Source organism: Mustela erminea, chromosome 2 (genome assembly GCF_009829155.1).
Source record: "Mustela erminea isolate mMusErm1 chromosome 2, mMusErm1.Pri, whole genome shotgun sequence".
Classification (NCBI taxonomy): domain Eukaryota; kingdom Metazoa; phylum Chordata; class Mammalia; order Carnivora; family Mustelidae; genus Mustela; species Mustela erminea.
The window spans coordinates 94,501,787-94,517,783 of NC_045615.1; the positions used below are offsets into that span (position 1 = coordinate 94,501,787).

At 38.2% G+C, this 15,997-nt stretch overlaps 1 protein-coding gene across 3 annotated transcripts in view; it reads left to right on the forward strand.

Moving 5' to 3' along the window:
* The first annotated feature begins 4,822 nt into the window (after positions 1-4,822).
* Positions 4,823-15,997, forward strand: part of ELMOD2 (ELMO domain containing 2) — a 29,849-nt gene continuing 18,674 nt past the window's right edge. Inside the window, exons 1-3 of one of the 3 annotated variants that reach the window (XM_032333467.1) lie at positions 4,823-5,305; positions 6,125-6,279; positions 8,196-8,224. In XM_032333467.1, coding sequence (XP_032189358.1) covers positions 6,138-6,279; positions 8,196-8,224 — 171 coding nt within the window. In that variant the 5' untranslated portion in view covers positions 4,823-5,305; positions 6,125-6,137. Of the gene's footprint in view, positions 5,306-6,124; positions 6,280-8,195; positions 8,225-12,439; positions 12,523-15,997 lie in introns of those variants that run through there. The other 2 variants (XM_032333466.1, XM_032333468.1) reach the window with 2 other exon arrangements.

A 15,997-nucleotide genomic window follows, 5' to 3' on the forward strand; every position in this document is an offset into this window, starting at 1 on the left:
GGAGCCCGATCTGGGGCTCGATCCCAAGACACCGGGATCATGACCTGAGCTGAAGGCAGACGCTTAACGACTAACCCGCCCAGGCGCCCTGTCATAGGCGTTCTATGATCCACTAAAATCCTCCTTGGGAAGCCTTGTGAGGCTTCCACAATTTTATCACCTACCCTGGGAGTATTCTTATGTTCCCCCACCGAGATTCTCATTTGGTGACTGGCCCACTACTCTTTGAACATGCGGACATTGCCCTGAGGTAGAAAACAGTTCTCACCCCACTGTCAAGGATTTCGCCTTTGTGGTGGCCCCTTGCCTGCACTTGCCTTTGCCTTATTTCACTGGGTGTTTACCACTTGTAGAGCAGATGGTGGCAGAGCAGATGGTGGCTGCAGTTGTTACCATTCAGGTCCCCTCATGGATAAACTAAGAAACTGATTTTATTTCGGTGAAAGGAAAGTCATGAGGTTTAAACTGGTCAGCCAGAGAAGTGGACTATGAATTCGTCTGAAAGCACAGATGCTATGTGCTGGGTGTGTTTTAACTCCTCAGAGAACCCTCTCATGACACAAATTCCATTTCATTTGAGAACTTGTTGTGCAGTTTCCTCTTTATCACAACTTATTCCTGGTATCACATATATCATATCACAGGTCGTTCAGGTCTTGATAATAATTTGCTCCTCTTAAGTTATGGGGAACTGTTTTCATTAGAGCCCAACAGTGTGCTGGTAAACCGGCTCTCTAGCGCCATCATCAGGAATTTTTGAGTAAAAATATCCCAGTGGTCGCCACAAGGCGGCAGTATCATCTTATTCAAAGCCAATCTGCTTGTATTCTGTGACAGACTCTTGGAAAATTATGTGTGAATGTATAAGAATCAGAGGGTGTTGGAGCATATATGGACTATTGCCCGTTATATATTTTTCATAGCTTTCCAAATAGTTCATAAAGGTATTGTGCCTTCTTTTTATTGACAAGAGTTCTGGAGACAGAGTTATGTATTTATTTAGTGTTCATAGAATACCTCTGGTTGTCCAAAGTGATCTTTAGAAATTTCAAAGATTGCATTAAGTTCTAAATTTTATCTGGATTGATGAACCATTTGGCTAGTTATATTTGCCACTACATATCTCATATCTTCTGAGTTTCTTCCTTCAAAGGGGAAATGATCATGATGTTATCAATACAATGAATTAACTTCATTTTGATGGTAATCATATCTAAATTCAATCTCACCAATTGTGGCAACGAGTTGGAGGGGTCAGATATCTTGCGGGGAAGGACCATGAACAAGCTGCATTCTTTCTCGTGTACAAGAAAATGGTGTTTGAGTTCTGAGAGTGGGATTGAGAAGACAACATTTATTGAAATGATCACAAAAAATCCCAGTCACAGTTGGCATATTGAACCTCTTACAGGTTTTACAATGCTTGGCATAACAGACACTTGTTTAAATCATGGAAACTACTTTGGTTAAATCATAACATTAACATGTTATTTTTAAGAGCCTTCTTTTTTCTTTTTCTTCTTTCTTTCTTTCCTAGGCCACAGAGGATTAATGTAAAGCATTAGTGGAGATCAGCTCTTCCGCTCCTGTGTTTCCTTAATGAAAGGTGAGATTTTCTGTGTCCTTCCAGAATCTGACACTGCCTTATATTTACTATAAAGGAAGGTTTGGGCAATCCTTAGGTCTTCCATTTTGCGTGTCCAGTTAAAGCTACATGAAGGGCAGACTTCTCTGTCTCTTAAAAACATTTGGCTTTAAGCTGGTAGCGACAAGAAGCATCATCACATCGATTCCAATTATATATTCTGCTAAAGTCAAGAACTGGATAGTTCTTTCTTATTCTCCATCTCATTCTTCATCATTTTCTCATTCTTCCTCTTCCTCGTCAGCTTCATGGTGATCCCGGCGCTACCAAACTTGAATTTTCATACCTTAATATTGTCCTTCCGTTCTTCTGCTGGTATTGTGCTACATTTTGCTTCATCATTCACTAATCCCCAAAAGGTATTTCACTACCCTCTGCCACTCAAAATTAACTTCATCAAACAATCTTGGACCTCCCACCAGGGATCAAATGAAGATTTATTGACCCTCCAGTTAATCATCTTTTTCTCCCACAACATTAATGGATGAATCAAAATCACCATCCCGTGCTCAACACTCTTTACCTCCCTATTTCCCTTTGGTATCATTGACTTGAAACTCTCAGAGGCTGGGAAAACCGGGACAGATCTGATAGGTTAGCTTAGGTGAGGTGGATGTAGGAGCTGGAGTAGGTGTCCCTTCTCTGAACTATTGCTATCAAATGTGCTACCAGGCCCCTGGTAGGTCATCCAATTTCCTGCTTCTCTCTTCCCTCTCACTCTCCCTTCTTTTTTTAAGCAATCATAGAAATCATTTAACCTGATTCAATATTATTTCCTTTGTCCTGGTTACCATTTTCACCCCAGTCCATTAGCTTAATTCTGAATAGTTTCAGCTTTCTTTTCATCAGTAAAGCTCTGTACTGGGAGCTATCGGAATCAATCTGCTTTGGCATTCTGTATATTTCCTCTTCTCCCACTAAAAGAATCAAATAGGAAACCATGTACTTATGAGGTGGTCCCCCTAATTACAGTGTATAGCATTTAAAATAGATTTAAAATAGATTTAGAGAAGTATAGCACACATTATCATACAATCAGTGTTGCCACTGTCCTTAATATTTTTTTGTCCTTCATATTTTTAATAATTCCACAGGAGAGAATCCATTTCATTGTTAATGAAAGGAGTATACAATTCTCCTTCTCACTATAAATTTGCTGCATTCCAGACCTCACACACTCCAAAACGGGGCATTGATATTTAATTTGATTCCTCTGTGAATCAAGTGCTGAACATTGCAATGAGCTATTGATTAAGTCATGCCAAACAACCTTTCCATTAAGCATTTTCTAAAATCAACAGTGCTGGATTGTTTAGTCTAAGAATCTAAGAACACAAAAATTCCTGAATACTACTCAAAAATATAACCAAACACCATTACACCATAGCCTTTGTTTTCCATTTAGGTTATTTGACAGAACCAGGTGAAAGCACACAGATTAGTTCAGAGACCTAAGTGGGGTCCCACCTTCTCCTTGAAGCCAGAATTCTAATCCCGAGTTAACCATCAGTTAGCCGGCCACATGGAAGAAGAAAACCAAAGAGAATGAGAGAGAAAGAGAGAAGGACAATCTTCCCTGAGAGACAAGAAGTGCTTAATATATTTACCAGCTAAATGCAAATGAATTAGTGAAAATAGAAGAGGCAATCATATGCACATGACATGTTTTAAATATATATATATTTTAATTTGAGAAGAGCTTGTGGTCATTGTTGGGTCTCCTGGCTGGGGCACATGACATCTAATGGACAGTGACTTTGCTTCCAATAAATTCAGTTTAATCAACTTTTCAGGTTTTAACCAAAGAGGTTACCATTATTTTCTCTTGGAGGAAAACATAGATAGAAGTGGACCAACAGGCAGCATGGAGACAAGAAGACAGTTCCTCTTTATACTCTGCACTCTCAGCATAGCAAATTTTAAAAGTAGAAGGATTAAGTAATGGTACTACAGGACTATCTCACTTTCAATTATACAAAGCATTTGTGTAATAATTGAAAGACCCTTAAATAGAAGTTTGTTTCCACTTCTTAATTTGCCAAATTGGCTGTATACTTTGCTTTTTTGAGTCTTTTCATGTACAACAAAAAATATTCAGTGAGGTCTTTAAGTTTCCTTCAAGATCTAAGATTCTGTGATTCTATTATTATAGGACATGTCCAGTTTTTGTGATCACGTTGATTGTTGGTTGCTTCCATGGGGCTTCCGTGTCTAATGTTTTACAATCAGCACCTTTTGAAAAAATGTTGAAGTGTAGAAAAGTGTGTATGGCTGCTGCCATGTGTGTTAACACATAAGGGGATGCGGGGATTATACAAGTACACACTTGCATAAAATATTCCTGGAGGTATGAACAAGAAACTAATGCTGGTTGCTTTTGAGAAATGGAACTGAGAGCTCAGGAGTTGTGGGTGGGTGGGTGGGTCTCCTGGCTGGGGCACATGACATCTTGTGGGGGTAGGTTATTTCTCCACGGAAGCTGTCCTTTGTACTTAGATTTACTCTTCCCTTATCCTTTGCTCCTCCAGCCACACTGGCCTTCGTGATCTTTCTCCCATTTATGAAGAACGCCCCTTTGCACTTGTGGTTTTCGTGCCTGGAACGCACTTCCTCCAGATACTCTTGGGTTTTGGACAAAGTCCCAACTTCTTTACTCAACTTAGCAGAGTTTTTGGTGTTTTGTTTTCTTTTTGTTTTTTGGTTTTTGGGTTTTTTTTTTTTTGCCACTTATTCCATGGTCAAGTCATTAAACATAAATGCCGTTTCCTCATCCATAAAGTAGGGCTATTAATAAATACTTCGCAGAATTAATATTAAATGTAGGTGAAAGTGCTTTTGCAACCTTGGCGCTATGAAGGTTACCAAAAGTACGCTGTTTCTCCGTGAGTTCTTGGAGTTTAGGAGTAGCACACAGTTCCAGGACGCGCAAACGACCTGAGGTTTAAGGCGAGAAGGACGTCCAGAGCCGCGCTTTTGACAGACCAACCTTTGGCACAGGGCGTGCCTCCAGGAAGTCGTTGCCAGGGAAACCGTTGGGCGTCCCTAGAATCCGAGCACGCGCGCCAGCGACTCAGAGCTACCGCCTTTTGGCGTTAGCAATTGGTGGAGCTCGGGCCAATCGGAGTGGCGGGAAGGGCGGGGGCGGGGCGGGCCGTGCCCCGGGGAGGGCGTTCCCGCGGCCTCCCTCCCCGACTTCCGGGTCGCGGTGCTTGCAGGGAGTGCTCCGCGGGTAGCGTCGTTTCCGTTGCCGGCTGTTTGCAGTTGGGGAAACCGAGGCAGCTCCAGCTTCCCCCCTAGTTCTTCCGCTCCTGTGAGGTGGCTGCTGTTTCTTTTCCTCTCGGCCGTCGCTGCTTTGGCGCGGCTGCGCTGAGGGCGCGCGGGCTGGTTGAACCCCTCGGTGTCCTAAGGAAAACCGTGGGGGTGCCCAGGCCGGCGGGGCTTTGTGCGAGCCGTCCTTTCCCACTCGCAGGCAGCGCGCGACCTGGGCTCGGCCAGGCTCCGGAAGGGGGGCTCCGCGCAGCGACTCCCCGAGGTCCGGGGAGCTCCGGCGCCTCGAGGCTGGCGTTCCCCGTGCTCGGCAGTTCTCGCTTCTTTTGTCCTCGTGAGCGCGGACCTAGGTGGATTCATTTTCAAGTCGCAGTTCTGCCCCCATCTCTGACGGTGGGCGTTGCTTCTGCACTGACCTGCGGGGATTTCAAATTTGACAGCCCCTCGGGCCGGAGTCGAGGGACGCTGTACCTGTGGGAATGTTGAAGGCAGGAAGGGGATAAAGCATTTTTATTTTAAAGTAACTTCTCACTGGTATTCCCCCTACCCCACCCCCACCCCCCGCTTCCTTGAGAAGTTCAAGGTTTTTCTAATGGCGTCAAGATTCCGCTCTGTCGAGGGTGTAGTTTATTACTCTTCGTTAGTGTTTCTGCCCTTCACCTCTTGAATGGAAAATCAGCACTTATTAGCCGGGGTGTGATCTACTCTGGGTTCAACTTACATACTTCAGTTTGTAAGCCATGTGCTGTGGTTTTATTCGCTGGAATCTCCTGACTGCAGGACAGATGTAACTGGAATTATAGGTCGGGGCTAAAAGAGCTCCTCGTTATACAAACCATTCAGATGTATGGCATATTTGATTTAATTGTTGCTACGTGGTGTCTGTCCCTTTTGTTCTTGGACCTGTTGAGCCCCATTCTCAGAGAATATAGGGAACTGAGGAGTTGAAGCTAAGTAAGTAGTTTGATTTTTACAGTTAATTCCTAAAAAAGTGAGAAATTGACTATTTGACCATCCATTATTTAACTGATCTAAATGGTATTTACTACATCTGTCATTGTTTTCTTACATGCCTAACTACTACTGCAAAGTAGACCCAGTGGAATAACATGATGGATACAATCTGGGATTTGATAAGTCGAAATAACTTTTTTTTTCCATTTTTAAATCTAATTTAAAGTCATTAAATCTGTCATATATTTCCTTCTCCAGGATTAAAAAAAAAATGTTTATTTCTTTGTGGGAGTTCTTCTATGGGCACTTTTTTCGCTTTTGGATGAAATGGCTCTTACGACAGATGACTGGAAAATGTGAATTGCAACGAATTTTTGATACCTATGTAGGTGCACAAAGGACACACAGGATAGGTAATGTTATCTGAAAAAGAATAAATCAATTTTAACTCTTAATGAATATTTTTTCTCAATATTGATAGTGACAGATGCACTCATTGTGTATCCTGATCAAGAATCTTCAATTTAGTTTTTTAGTCTTTGAAATCTAGCTTTGAATGATTTCAATTCTAAAACTATGATTTGATAGAAAAGGAATCATAATTTCATTCCACATCTGTGCAAAAAATGATCTCTGGCTCCTAAAATTCATCAGTTGTACCTTAGGTTATAGCTACAACCTATTTTCCAGAGAAAAATCTCTGTATTTCTGTATCCTTGGAAATCTTCACTTAAATGATGGGGAAGAGTGTCTGAATCTAGACCAGTTTTATATTCCGCACGCTTATCTGTCTTTTAGTCTTTTATGTAATTTGTGAAAGAACAGTAATAGGTATCTAGTGATCCCTGATGAAGATTATTACAGTCAGAGTCTGTACTGTCCAGTGTTGTAGCCAGTAGCCACATGTGGCTATTGAGCACTTGAAATGTGATTAGTCTGAATTGAGATGTGCATAAAACGCACCCTGGGTTTCAAAGACTATGAAAAAGGAATATAGAAATACCACATTAATAATTGTATATTCAGGATATGGTGAAATGATAATATTTTTGATGTTTTGGGTTAAATACATAAATTTCATGTGTTTCTTTTATTGTGATGTGGCTACTAGAAAATTTTAAAGTACACACATGGCTCACACTTTGGCTTGTGTTGTATTTCTTTTGCACAGTGGTGTTCTGTTACCTTCTAAAGTTCATCAGCTTTCAATGCTTAATTGAAAATACTGCTTTAAATTAGAACACAGAGGAGTGAGAAATGTGGTTTGAGGTGATTACTCTTTGGCCAGAGTAAGGAAGACCAGGGATTGGCTACAGTTCATGTTCATTATATTGAATGGAAAATCATGACTTAACTAAATCCTCCTTTGTGTTGAACAAGTGTACTTCAACTAAGAAATCCACCCCTGTGAGATCTGGGGAGTGGGTGTTGGTATCCAAGGCAACTTGGGAAGAATGAGAGCTATAAGGAGGGAGTAAACCTCAGGGCAGCTGGATGGTTGAAGTTTAATTACTTCCCTAGTTTTTTTTTCACAACTTCGTGGCTGACTTCAGTTACTGCCTGTAGTTCTCATTTGCCCTTTTGGCTGCTCTAAGAACAAAGTACCTCTTGATAAGAAATCTTAGCAGTCATGGTTTATGTTTTGTACTATGGGGGAAGAACATACTGAGGCATTAATTTGTGGCAAAACTGTTTTTGCTTGAATTTTTCAAATTGCTGAGAATAAAGATACTTAGTAAATGTGCCAAGAAAAAAAAATGTTTAAATAGTCTAGTAGAAATGTTCTAGTCATTCTTGAAACAGAAGACAAGAATGGAGAAGCTGCTTTTCTATCTCTATTCAGAAGATAGTTGGCTGTATAATCTAAGTCATTACATGTTTGCCCCTTTGTTGTAAATCAGTCACTGGCTCCTCAAATCTAAATGCTTACTTCGTAAAGCCAACAGATGAAGAAAAGGTAGTAAAACGCACTTTCCTTGTATGTTCTTGAGATGAGTTTCTGGGACCTAAGCTATTGTGAGGTAGCCACGAATGAATTTGCATTGGTTAGTAGACACTGGGGGTTTGCACAGAAACATGACCTTCGGGAAATTAGAATGGTCTCAACTTTTTGGCTCTGGTGTTGTATTGGATTGAGGATCTTGGAATCGTATCTAGTTCTCTATACTGTGAGGATAACATTTAAAAATGTTGGCTGTGTTATACAGGTAGAAATCACATTTTCTAGAACTATTAACTTATTACTGGCTTTGATATTTATATTATTTGTTTATGAAGTAATTCACAAACAGCTTTTAAGTGGTAACATTCTTTTTTCTTTTTATTTCAGAAAATTCCTTGACATACTCCAAGAATAAGGTAGGATTATATCAAGGTGGTAGTTCTAGAAAACTCAACCTGGAGATTCTTTTTCTTTAAAAGAATGCCTCAGGAAAAAAAAAAGAATGCCTCAGTTTTAGAATTATTTTTAATGTGCTACTAGAAGAGTCTTCGCTGTAGAGTATTAACATGAAATTTCCCACTTTGAAAGTATTATTTTATTTTTGAAACATTTTCTGTGTGTGTGTGTGTGTGTGTGTGTGCGCGCGCGCTACTCAGGCATAGAGAAGGTATTTGAATAATTAGTCCCTATCTGAGGTTTTGTTTGTTTATTTTGCCTCAAAACTTGACAGCCTTTGGGAAAGCATCTTCTTAGGGGGAAAAAAAAAATCTCATAACCTGTGTCCTTCAGATAGATTCTTATGTGAGATAAAAACAATTTTGGATAGTTACAAAAAAAAGAAACCCCCAAAACCCTGCGTCACATGCCTTTTGACCCAAAATTAGGTCCTACTTCATGCTGTTTATTAGTTAGCTTTTGCTGTGTTAAAAAAAAAAAAACTTATAAAATCTCAGGGGCATATATAACAATACACTGTTTATTTCTTGCCCATGGTCTTCGGGCCAGCTGGAGAGATTCTTCTTCAAGTAGGTCCCAAATTCAGGTTAGTTCCAATTGTGTCATTATTGGAACCCAGGTTGAAAATGTAGTGGGTACTTTGAGAATGTTCTCACAGTAGATCATTGAATGTCCAACCACAGAGACCTATTTTTTAAGTTTCCTTCTGTCATGTCCATTAACATCCCATTGGGTAAAGTAAGCTGCATAGCCACTCCAAGTCAAGAAGTGTACAAATACACTGTGCCCACTACGAAGCCAGGGTAAGCATGTGAGTATATAATTTAATTATAGGGGAGTGAAAAATTGGGACAAATGATTCAGTCTGCTATATGCTGTACTTCTCTATAGTAGTTCACAATTTTTTCTCTCTCTATATAGATAGATTTCTATATATATACAAAATTTGGTATGGGAAAGGTAGAGTATGGGTCATCTAGACCATTGTTTAAAATCCCATAGTAGATCATAGCCAGCATTAAACAAAACAGAAGAAATAGAATACAAGATAATCAGAAAACACTGGTTATAGTAAAGTTAAATATTGTTTTATGAAATTTTAATTTTAGTTATCTGTGTGCATCTGTTGATATTCTAAATATCTATAGGTGTGTTTGTACTTGGTCACGATATACAATGTGGATAAAAAATAGAATGAAAAACTGTTGACTTGTTATTATCTAGTGATACCAATATGAGCTACTAATTCATGCCAGAAAGAAAATGGGCACTGTTGAATGTTGCAAGCATATCAGTTACGTTCTGGGGAGTGACCTATAAAATAAGTGCCTTTACTGATTTAGTTACAGTCTTTTTTTATGAATGGTCAAGGTAAGAATAACTCTTACATGAATATATATTGGGAACGGGAATCTGGAGTCTGATTCTTTTGTTTGGAATCCTAGAAAGTGATTAATATTCTTGTTCTTCTTTTTAAAATAAGAATGTAGGGATTGAAAAGGTAACAAGTTGCTGTTTCTAAAAATTTATCCACCCATATAGTTCCTCCATTAATTGAAACTTAAGATGAGGGTGCCTGGGTGGCTCTGTGGGTTAAGCCTCTGCCTTCGGCTCAGGTCATGATCTCAGGGTCCTGGGATCGAGTCCCGCATTGGGCTCTCTGCTTGGCAGGGAGTCTGCTTCCTCCTCTCTCTGTCTGCCTGCCTCTCTGCCTACTTGTGATCTCACTCCGTCAAGTAAATAAATAAAATCTTAAAAAAAACAAAAAACAAAAACCTTAAGATGCAGTGTCACAAAATAACAATAACATAAACTGTGGGAGAACCTCTAGAGAAGTTCTGAAACTAGCAGCTCAGTGTCATAGCTGTCTGTGTAACTATTGTTCCTACAACTGATTGTAACAACAGTTTTGGTCACAGATTTTACTAATGGGATTTTATATGTGGTATAATAATGCCAAACTTAAGTGGGACCATACATAAGATCTTGCTTTTTAAGAACTTCAGTGCCTTGGTCAAATCCTTGACCAAAAATTTGAATGGTGCCATATGTTCAACAGGATCTTCGGGTCTTTGGAAGTAAAGAGCATTGTTGAATGTAATTATGAATAGGCATTTAGAGAAGATATAGGTAAACTTTACTGGGAACTTCAACATCATGGTAATGAGTTAAAGAAAAATACAGTGTTTATTCTTTTTTATCTGATTTACTGACTATGAAAAGCCCATGTGAAAAGTAAATATTAACATTGTATTGTTAACAATTTTATTGGGACACCTAGGTGGCTCAGTCCAATAATTGCTGCCTTGGGCTCGGGTCATGGGGCTCGGGTCATGATCCCGGGTTCTTGGGGTCAAGTCCTACATGGAGCTCCTTGCTCATCAGGGAGTCTGCTTTTTCCTCTGCCTGCTGCCCCCCCACTGCTTGTGCGCACGCTTGCTTGCTCTCTCTTTCTCTCTCTCTGACAAATAAATAAAATCTTTAAAAACAAAAAAACCCCAAATTTTTATTATTAAAAATTATAGATTGCTAATGGTATTTTGTAGGGCATACTGAAAAAAAGGATAGTCAATGAATGGGTAGTTCCTTACTAAATTAAATCACAGAAGCTGGTTTTCTTGAAGTTTTAGATCTGAGGTAAACTTGTCATTAAACAAATGGAGGAAGCCTCATCAATTTAAACATACCATTTCTGATATGTATTACATCTCACTTGTATATTTGCATTTACTTTGTGGAGTAAAATCAAATTTCGATTTTGTGATACATTTCTATTAATCTGATCTACTTTTTTATCAGTATGAGAAAAGTCCGAGTTCAAATCCTGATTTCATCACTTGCTCGTGGTTTGACTTACGTGCAGGGTACTTATTTTCTCATCATAAAAGGAGGTGTTAATATCCACGTGATTGTTTTAGGATTGTAGATATTAATATGAAAGCAGTCTAAGAGAATACCTAGTACATGGTAGGTATATGACAAATAGTAATTGTTAGTAATATTAATGATAATGATATTAAACCAATATATACTACAAGATTTTTAGAAGTTTAAATATTCATGAACCCTTGTTAGGTATTTAAACACTTAACCTTGCTGATAATTGCTGTGAATAAAAGCGATTTTAGTCTATTAAGGCCACTTTATTCCTTAAAGCAGTGATAGTATGTTCCTACTGGGTTGTGAACTATTTCAGTGGAAATTCTTTGACTGTTAAAAATTGAGTCTCATTTGCTTATATTTTAGGCTAAGGACTACTTATTAATTGTATATTAAGGGTTACTAAACTTTAGGATTTATAAGTGAAAACGAAAACCTTACTGGAATTTGAGCAGTCTAATTCAGTATTGTTCTATCAAGTCTGGCTGCTGTGCAGTGTATGGTAATGTTGCAAAACTCAACTGTACTAATGCATATACAGGCATTGGAAAAATTTGAAATTGAAAGAAAGAACACTTTGTCAGTCTAATAGTGTTTTTGACTGGCTGTACTTTTCAGTCATAGCTGCTATCTTAGCTTTTAAATAATGACAACATTCTAGCTGTTGAATGATAAATCAGTTTTATGGCATCGGTTCACTTGTCTGTGGGTCGATGGTATGGTCCAGTGATGTACATTTGCGTATTTTTTTTGTCTTTAATTTTGCAAAAGGTAGGCTTAGATCCCTAACCTTTAAGTATATAACCACATAGGCGCTGTAGTTCACAAATGAAATGTTCATACTCTGTATATATAATCTCCCCGAATTTACTTGCATAGTGAAACTCACTGTTGATTATTTGCTGCCTGGAAATATGTGTTAATCATGTAGTTTGTAACCTACTCTCAAGGTAGGTGCAATAAAAAAGACTGTTTCACTTTTATGTTCATCAGATGCTGTTTAATAATAAAATCATACACAAAGCATATGTAAATTTTCTTACAAAATATATTATAAGTGGTTCATATTTGTTGTTTTCTTATTCTTTATTATCACTTACTTTTTCTTTAGTAGAAGTAAACAATATTGGGAAAATTGTCTTTGGGTGTGTACATGGCTCAAGCCAGGTTAAAAAAGAAAGTTTTGGAATTACTGATTTCAGAAATTCTGTCAGGACTGTATATTCCAGTATTGAATATACCTTCAAATTGAACCTAGAAAATGTTGTAATGGTTTATATTTATCCTCCATCCAGGCTGCTATTTTATTTTTGATGAGGAAGCAAAGACCTACCCAAAAGTTAGAGAATAAGCCAGAGATTGACAGATGGATAAAAAAGTAAGACTCCATTAACTGAATGTTGTTTCAAAAAATATACTCTAAACATAAGGACACAAGTAGCAAAAAGATACGCCATGCAAACAAGCATGAAAAAGCTGTTGTGTCTTTGTTTCAGAAAATATAAACTTGGAATATTATCAGTGACTGGATTGTTTTTGTAATGATAAAAGGGTTTATTTCTTAAGAAAAACACAACAACATTAAAAGTATGTGCGCTTATTAACAAAGCTGCCAAATACTTGAAGGAAAAATTGACTCAACTAAAAGGAGAAATACATGAATTCACAGTTGTAGTTGGGAATTTTAATACATTTTTCTCAATAATTGACAGTACAAAAAGACCCACTCCCCCCCAAAAAATCAGAAGGGATGTATACCATTTGAACAATACTTTGAACAATACTTTTACAATAGTACTTTGAACAATACTTTGTTTTGACCTGAATGACATTTTTATGATGCTATACCCAATAAGTGTATAATATACATTCTCAAGTACATGTGGAATATTCATACAGGTACATCAATATATGGGTCTTTAAATAAAGTCTCAATAAATTTCAAAGGATGAACTCATACAAAGTATGTTTTCTGTCCTCTATAGTGCTAACTTAGAAAAGTGTGACATCTAGAAAATCCACAAATATCTAGAAATTAAAAATTGAACTCATGGATCAGAAAAGAACTCACAAGGGAAGTTTTTTTAAAAATTGAACTACGTGATTTAAGGCCTCAGATCAATGATTTGTGCTTACACCTTAAACCAGAAGAGAGCAAATTAAACCCAAAGTAAGTAAAAGAAGAGATATAATAAAAAGATGAATTAGCAAAATGGTAAACAGACAGAAATGGGAAATAAACTCAAAAGTTGATTGTTTGAAAAGATTTGATTCTTAGCGATATTAATAACCCTCTAGCAACACTGATCAAGAAAGAGAAAACCCAAATTACCAATATCAGGAATGATAGAAGAGACATCAGACTATAAATTAAAAAGTATTAGGGGATACTATGAATAATTTTATGCCAATAAATTCTGTAGCATAGATGAAAGGGACAAAGTCCTGGAAAAATACAATTTATCAAAATGAATACAAAACAAAATTTAAAAATATAAATAGCCACACACCTAATAAGCGGAATTTGTAATTTAAGAATTTTACACCAAAAACCCTCCTTTTTTGTTCTTGTTGTATTGTTAGTCACCATAAAATACATCATTAGTTTTTGATGCGGTATTCCAAGATTCATTAAAATCCTCCTTTACTAGTGAACTCTTGTCAAACATTAGGAAGAAATAATACCACTATTATAAACCCCTAGAAAATCAAGTAGAGGGGCACCTGCATGGCTCAGTCGTTGGGTGTCTTCTTTCAGCTCAGGTCATGATCCTGGGGTCCTGGGATGGAGCCCTGCTTTGGGCTCCCTGCTTGGTGGGAAGCCTGCTTTCTCCCTCTCCCACTAACCCTGCTTGTGTTCCCTCTCTGGCTGTGTCTCTCTCTGTCAAATAAATAAAATCTTCAGGAAAAAAAAGTCAAGTTAAAAAAACACACACATTTTGTGAAGGCACTATAACCCCAATACTAAAACCAGACGAGGACAGTGTAATATGTGAAAATTATAAAGCTGTATTCTTCATGAGCACAGATGCAAAAGTTCCTTATTAGCAAATTGATTCCAGTAATCTATAAAAAGGGTAATGTATCACAGTGGAGTTTTCAAAGTCAATGAATGTAACTCACCACATTGACAAAGTAAATGAGAAAAGTAAGATCATTTCAATAGATACTGAAAAACTATTTTGACAGAACTCAATACCCATTCATGATTAAAAACTCAACTAGGAATAGAAGAAACTTCATCCTAATAAAGGCCATCAGTGAAAAACATGGAACTAACATGATATATAATACTGAAATATTGAATGCTCCCGCATTGAATTGGGAACAAGGTAAAGAGGGTTGCTCTCTGAATTTTTTCAGCATTGTGCTAGAGATCCTAGGTAGTCCAATAAGGAAAAGAAATCTAATAAAACGATGGGAAAGAAAATTTTTCATTAACACATGACATAGTTTGTGAGTGCAGAGAACCGTAAGAAGTCTACAAAAACTACTCACATTATCAATATAAGAGTTTAGCAATGTCTTAAGGCGCAGTGTGCTTCTGTAAATTAGCAATAAACTTGGAAAACAGGATAAAAAAACAGTCCCACTTACAGGAGCATTCAGAAATATAAAATATTTAATGATTAATGAAAGCTCTACAACCCTTCTGCACTAAAACTCCTTTTCCTAAGAAAAGTTAAAAGTGGAAAGATACCAGATGGTCATCAGTTGGAAGACTTGTGTTGTTAAGATGTTAATTCCCAGGGGTGCCTGGGTGGCTCAGTGGGTTAAGCTTCTGCCTTTGGCTCAGGTCATGATACCAGGGTCCTGGGATTGAGACCCACATGGGCTCTCTGCCCAGGGGAGAGCCTGCTTCTCCCTCTTCCTCTGCCTGCCTCTCTGCCTACTTGTGGTCTTTCTCTCTGTGTCAGATAAATAAAATCTTTTTTTTTTTTTAAAAGTGTTAATTCCCAGATTGACCTATGGATTCGATGTAATTCCAGTCAAAATCCCAGCAAGCTATTTTTGGAGAAAATGACAAGATCATTCTGAAGTTTTTTGCTTTTTGTTTTAAGATTTTATTTATTTATTTGACAGAGAGAGATCACAAGTAGGCAGAGAGGCAGGCAGAGAGAAAGGGGGAAGCAGGCTCCCTGCCCAGCAGAGAACCCGATGAGGGGCTCGATCCCAGAACTCTGAGACCATGACCTGAGCCAAAGGCAGAGGCTTTAACCCACTGAGTCCCCCAGGCACTCTGCATGCTAAAGTTTATACCAAATGTAAGGTTCCTAGTATAGCCCTTGTAATCTGTTAAGAGAATGAAGTTGGGGTGCCTGAGTGGTTCAGTCAGTGAAGCATCTGCCTTTGGCGCAGGTCATGATCCCAGGGTCCTGGGATTGAGTCCCGCATCAGGTTCCCTGCTCATCAGGGAGTCTATTTCTCCCTCTCCCTCTGCCCCCCACGCCACCCTGCTTGTGCTCTCTCTTGCGGGCATGCCCTCTCAAATAAAATCTTACAAATAAATAAAAAAGCCATAGAAGAGTGTCTACAGGAAAAGTATTTGCTGAGAGACTAGACATTATTTCTAATATGAAATCTGTCTCTACGTTTATGTAGGCCTTGAGCAAGTTCATTCAATCAGTTATTCATTCCTTCATAATGTAAGAGAGACAAAGGCCAGTGGCAAATCTGTAAAAGTAAGCAAATACAAAAATACATTGTCATAAGTACTCTTTCAGTGAGTATGTGCATGAAAGGGAGTAGCTAACTCCAGGGCTGAGGAAGTCCTCACAAAAGCAAATATTTGCCTAGGTTTTTCATGTTTCAGGAAGCAAAAGGTTTCTATCCATGGTAAAGATAACCCTTTA